The 6,190-nt window shown below is 41.2% G+C and overlaps 1 protein-coding gene across 1 annotated transcript; it reads right to left on the bottom strand.

The window, feature by feature from the left end:
• Positions 1-880: 880 nt before the first annotated feature.
• On the bottom strand, positions 881-5,542 carry ren (renin). The gene is made up of 9 exons (XM_015968231.3): positions 5,231-5,542; positions 4,699-4,846; positions 4,184-4,307; positions 3,809-3,927; positions 3,499-3,695; positions 1,913-2,035; positions 1,697-1,838; positions 1,504-1,602; positions 881-1,382 (listed from the first exon to the last, which is right to left on the bottom strand). Exons 1-9 carry the CDS (start codon positions 5,305-5,307, stop codon positions 1,221-1,223), a joined length of 1,191 nt encoding a protein of 396 aa, XP_015823717.3. The 5' UTR covers positions 5,308-5,542; the 3' UTR covers positions 881-1,220.
• Positions 5,543-6,190: the final 648 nt, after the last annotated feature.

Below are 6,190 nucleotides of genomic sequence, written 5' to 3'. Positions count from 1 at the left end.
GTGCAAGTGTGAAACAACCATGCTTTTGTTTGAAGAGCTACAGCAGGCTTTGTGTGTTTTATAGTGGGGTGCATAATCTCATTTTCAGACTATTATGATAACTCTGCCAGAAATAACACAGATTATTCAGCTGTGTCTCCTGTAATATCTGTCTGCTATGTTTGTGTGAATGTTTTCTTTATTTCTTTTTTCTGGCAGGTTTCCAGACTGAAAAGTTTGGTTGACTCATACTGAGACGTGTTTCTGCAGCGGTTGGACTTCTGATTAGATGCCAGCGTGCTCGCTCAGATAGCTGCACCCTTCCAACAGATAAAGTCCCGAACAGACAATTCATGGATGCAAGCCCAAAGAAAGCGTGACATGTCCCATTGTCACTTTTGAGTAGGATGAGTGGACTTCCTGGTCATTTCAGGGAAAAGAGGCCAAAACATCTGACAGCAGCACCTGATAGATTTGGGTTTATTTTTGCTATTTTATTGTCTTGGTATGGCCCTTGTCCTCTTGGTGAGGGGAAGATTATGGTTTAGGTGAGCCAGTTTGATTTGACTCACATTTATTATCCACATCACTTTTTTTTTCAGTTAAATTCAAAACGCTTTTGCTTCCAAATGAGAAATTCCACTTAATGCTTTTTGTCACGAAGCTCCAAACCAGTTTTAAAAAGCGGCCAAGTTAACATGACAGAAAGAAAGCATGTGGCACGCTTTATTTGAAGAGATTGGGTCATGTGACGTGGATGCAGTCCACTGCAGCATCTGTTTCGAGCTTCTAGATTAGCTTTCACATCTTGGTCACAAAACCAGGTTAAGATTAAAACAATGAGGTCGATACTGGAATCCAAATTAAATAAAAATAAAATTTCAAACGAAACATTTTATTATCATTACGCTGAACCAAGGCAGACTTTATTTCTAACATCAAGCAGAGCGACAAGCAGAAAGAATTGACTGGCTTAAAAAAACATGTATAAAGAACAAGGTGTTTGCTGTGATCAGTACAAACCAAGTCAGAAAAAAGAAAGAGAAAAGTATGAGACATTATACAACCTTTTCTTTTTGTTGCTGGAGTAAACAAAAAGCTTTTTAAATCATGAATTTTTTTTTTTTAAAATTCACCAAGAATTCCGCTCGGCTAAAAAGAGACAGGAATCTACTGGGACATAGCAGCAAGAGACATTAAAGCACTGACATAGCAGAAAGTGATTAAAGTTGAACTTCCTGTCAGACCGCTGTAGCGAACCCGATACGATTGTTGCGACGATCAAACTCAGTGTAGTACCGGGCGATGAAGTTGGCTCCTAGGATCCAGATGGGCCCAGCAGGAGGTGGAATGTCCAAACCCCTGAAGGTGACGATGCAGACGTCCCCCTCAATCTGTGTCTGCTGCAACAGTATTATTAATACAAGCTAACTAAAAGGCACATGCTGCAGTTTAAGCATACTTAACTCCTAATTAATTTAAATGTGAGTATGATTACACTAAATATAGTGAGCCTTTGCTTACCCATAAGATATAATCCTCATAAGTAAGTGAGTACTCCTGACTTCCCAGGTGAAAAGTGACACTTGGCAACGTCTTCACTTTGTCACAGCTGACTTTGTACTGGTGAACAACATGAGAGGCATACAGCTGAGGATTAGTTTTAACAGACCTTTTAATGTGAATTCATGTGTTATCGTGTGTTTTTAGGACTTACTCCACTTTCATCCAACTGAGCTCCAAAGGCTTTCATCAGTGCTGACACGGAAGAGGCGGGACCTGTGATGTAGGAGGAGCCCGTGTCAATGATAGCCGTGCAGCCCTCTGCGCAAAACATATGCTCCGTCCCAACAGAGACGCTGAAAGAATAAAAGCTTCAACAGTAAATGCGTAGCCTCATTTTGACCTAAAACACTGAAACAATGTAGCTCACCCTTTCATTGATACATCCCATTTTCCTATTTCTCTGGTGTCTACATAGTTAAAGTGTCCGGTGTAGTAGTTTGGGTCAGTGCCCCCGAGAACCAGCTCTCCGCCGGGGGAGTGTTTTGGGTCTCTGAGAAATATGGAACAAACATGAAGAGATTAATGAGTGGGCCTCTTGGGTCCAGGCCACCAGGTCCAAGGGTTCAGAACGTCACTGGGCTTCTGTTCAAAGTTGCTGCAAACGTTCTATGAAAAGCTGCACAATAACAGAGCACACAAGATAACAAGAAATTACACAGATATAACTGTAATTATCAGAAATAGTCTGTGAATGGTCAAAATTCTACACAACGTGACAGCGTCATTACAAAAACAACCCAGAAAACTACCACAAAAACACACAAAGGACTACAAAGAGAACACAGCTCGCCACAAAATAAAACATTTGATCATGAAGTGATTAACCCGACCAAAACTAAATGAACAAAACCTGTGCAAAAGACATATAAACCATCTCTAAAGAGACTTCAAAACACATCTGTGCTGTCTTTTGCTCTAACAGCTCTGTGGCCAGAGGCTCCAACCCTCATCCCTCATAATGTGTCAGTGTTTTCAACTCTGTGTCGCTGCTGTCAGACGTTTGCCATTCATTCTCTCCTCATCACTGTTGAAAGTGCAAGTTTGGTGATTTATGTTTGCTGAAAATATCTCTGAGTAAATGGTTTAATTTGTGACTGCTTATTATTTAAAGGTCCACTACTATGCTTTTAAAAATATGGGTTAATATTAGGGGTACAAAAGTAGGGTTAAGGTAGTGTTAGTAAGTTAATGTAAAGATATAGACATGTTGGTATTCTCACTAAAGAGCATTGTCCCTGTCATTTGTGCTTTTGATTTAGATTTGTGTCTAATTCTAGATACAGATTGTAATTTGGGATATTATTCTGCTGTTTTACCATTAGAGAGGAAGCTCATGTTAAAGTGACGGTGTGCATTTTTCCTGGCGATAGGGGGCAGTACATACCTAAATCATAACAAGCAAGCAGCATTTTTGTGTTTGAGTAAGACCTTACAAACGGAGGACCATTAGGGTCAAAATCCCTGGGAGCTCCAGCAAATTGACAAGCACATCCCTTTGATCATTGGCAACAGGTGAAGAAGTAAATGTGTAAAATGTTTATGAATGTTAAAAGGTTTGTAACTATTTGCTACAAATTAGTATATGCGTTTTGTCCTCACAGGCTCCCGTTGATCTAATATGGTGTCACCTAGAGACATTGGCCCAATCCCAATAGTTGCACTTCCACCCTTGCACATCGATGCAGACTTGGGTGAAGGATATTACCCACAATCTAGTGCTGCGTGGGAATTTTGAGGAAAGAAGTTAATTTTAAGACGATAAATATTTATTCATGCTCTGAATGTTTTACACTAAGATGTGGACAGCAACAAATGTAAATTTTGTCAATTGTTTGTTTGAAAGCTGTTAATAAAGATTTTTTTTACATACACATGATTTAGTGTATTTTACTCAATGCACTTTCTGAACATGCATAACCCAGAAGTGTTGCCAAGTGGATCCATTAACCATACCTGCTGTAGTAGACAGAAAACACCTCTTCTTTGAGGACATGCTGAGACATAATGCGGTCAAACACCGGAGTGATCCCATCAATGGCCACGTTCGGGTAACCCATCCCCAGGACGCCATCAAACTTGGCAAAAATGAAGGGCATGGCCGACAGAGAGGTGGCTTCTGCAAATACCTGCACCACAGGGATGCCACCAACCTGCAGGGATCAAACAAGCTGAAGTTAAAAGGAGTGACATGCCATAGTGAGTGCAGGCGTATGTCATAGAAAGGGATAATTCTGATTTACAGCGTCCTGACTTTTGAACTCACCACAACCACATCCTCACTCAGGAATCCCCTGACATTTCCAGAGGCGTATTGGATGGAAAATCCGGTGCCGTTCTCAACATAAGTGTGGGATTTGGATGCATCGTACCTGTTGTGGGTGTCTGAAGAATTCATAGAACAGTTTTTAGCCCAAAAAATGGTATTAAGTGTTTTCACACCAACTGTCTGCCTCAGCTTTGTGTCTAAAACAACAGTGAGAGGGATCCAACCCAGAGCTTTCCACAAGTATCTATTGTCATCTATTGTATGAGTCATTCAGCTCATCACTCCCAAATAATTTCCTTTGATTTCTTCTCTTTGTCCAGTATTTTAATACCGTGTTATAGATTGTCAAATGCTATCCGTACTGACACTTACAACAGGCTGTGGAGAAAGGTGAGCAGCTCTGAGACGGCACCCACAAGTTGGCAGAACCGGTGTCAAACACCACGTTGAACATCTGGGCTGGAGAGCCGATGCTGATCTCACCGAAGTACTGGGTCTGTTCAAAAGAAACAGCATTGTGGTTTTGATGCTCTTTGTATCTTTTTAGAATAACTTTCATTCACTTCCTTGTGTGCAAACTCCACAAATATAGTAATAGGAAATAAAATATGACATTTAAAATGTGAAGCCAGGCAAAAGGTTCCCACAAAGTCTAATGGATCTGTTCAACTTCCCTCCAAGAGCAACATAAAGGTTCTTAGAAGTGTGGGGCCCTTTAACCCTAAAACTAGTCTGGTTTCATCTAAAGAGTAAAGCCAGATGCCTTCAGTTAAACATATCTTGATTTATTCTCACCTGGAGAACCTCTCACAGAACAACAAGGTGGGCGGCTTCAAACGTGTGTGTATATTATAGAAAATACATGATATTACATAATAGTGACTCACATCCAAGTAGTTGGTCAGAGGTGTGGGAACGGTTCCGTTGTTGGTCTCAGCAGAGCTCATCTGGGCCAGTTCAGACAACACCTGCTCTGCAGAAACCCCCATCTCCTGCAGCGTCTCTCTGATGGATGGCATCTTCTTCAGGGCGATTCTGCAAATATAACACAAGCAAAAAGGAGGAAATTCAGATACTCAACAAGAAAAGATAAACATAAACAACAGATGTGATGGTTCTGTGAAGTAAATATTTCATGCATCTGACACATGTTCCTGGTCATGGTCCCAGTATGACAATACAGACGTGCTTTTTCTTCCAGCTCCAAGTCAGAAAAATTAACAGAACCATGCTCGGCCACTGCGGAAATCACCAGCTTTTGTAATGAACCAATAGAACATGGTTGTTTTCTTGTCGTTATTTATTTAGCTGTACATGAAAAGAAAAAAATTTCAGCATGGTGTCTCTTGTTGGAACGCTCTCAAACTGTGACTTCTGTTCTATTGTTTTTCTAATAGCATGATAAAATACGTGTTATACCTCCTTAAACCATGGCTCGGGGTGGCCCTCAGTGAGAAAGCAACCAGACACATCCAGAAGCTGAGCAGTGGAGTCATGGTGATTTCTCTGGCAGCAGGCAGACGTTGTGGGTGTGACGAGCTCCTGGTTTAGTATAGATCCTGGTTTATTGAATCTGGGTTTGTGGAAGCTGGTTCTCTCAGTCTGGCCCAGGTCCTTTTAATACTCTGTCCGCTTTACCCATCTGCCATTTATTGTACAGCTTTCCTGGAAATGGCCAAACTCTCCTTCCCCCTCCCCTCCCCCACTATCAATCTTACTTCTTTGCAATGATCCAGTCTCTCCTGTGATAAACGTCCTAGAGAGACATTTGAACTTTGACCCAGTGAAAAACACTGAGGACTAAAAGGTTATGTACAGATCTCTGCAGACTGTTGACGTCAGGGAGCTGGACGTCTTCCCCGCAGGGCTCTGGGAAGCTACAGGAAATGAAACAGACTGTGACCTGTAAGAACATTTAGTGGATTATCTTAAAAAGAAAAACTCAACATAATGTAAAGCTTGGCTGTTGCACGCTGAGAAGGACACGTTACATATTTCATCTCTTTAATCCGACTACTTTGCATGTCTCATAGTGCCTGCGGCACCATTTCTAGGACTGCCAGGGAGATCCCAGTTTCTGCAACCAGGCACACCTCCCACAGATTGGCTTCATCCTTTACCTGTCTGCTCACTCACCTAATCACCTTTTTTTATTTTAATCTAGTCAGGCTGTGCTTTTGTTTCATCATCTGAGCGATCTCTCCAGTTCACCAACTGTTTTGCTTCCTGTAGTGAAGAAAAAAAAGCTTTCTTTGTAGATTGGACCCAGATTTCCTCACTGCTGCTTTCATTTCAGTGCTGTCTTGTAACCAATATGAAGTCTATCAATAGTTCTCTAAGAAGAAATAATTTTATTTTTTCATTAGTTTTCCAGTTTTG

This window comes from Nothobranchius furzeri, chromosome 15 (assembly GCF_043380555.1).
Source record: "Nothobranchius furzeri strain GRZ-AD chromosome 15, NfurGRZ-RIMD1, whole genome shotgun sequence".
Lineage (NCBI taxonomy): Eukaryota > Metazoa > Chordata > Actinopteri > Cyprinodontiformes > Nothobranchiidae > Nothobranchius > Nothobranchius furzeri.
Note: the sequence above shows the minus strand (reverse complement) of the source record. Positions and strands in the feature narration are given on the sequence as shown.

Excerpts from the sequence above, each read along its gene's own strand:
- ren (XM_015968231.3), bottom strand. The coding sequence starts at position 5,307 with ATGACTCCACTGCTCAGCTTCTGGATGTGTCTGGTTGCTTTCTCACTG. Across the intron at positions 4,308-4,698 it reads CTCTGACCAACTACTTGGAT|ACCCAGTACTTCGGTGAGAT; the intron begins GTGAGTCACTAT and ends TCTTTTGAACAG. Across the intron at positions 1,603-1,696 it reads CTCAGTTGGATGAAAGTGGA|TACAAAGTCAGCTGTGACAA; the intron begins GTAAGTCCTAAA and ends GTTGTTCACCAG.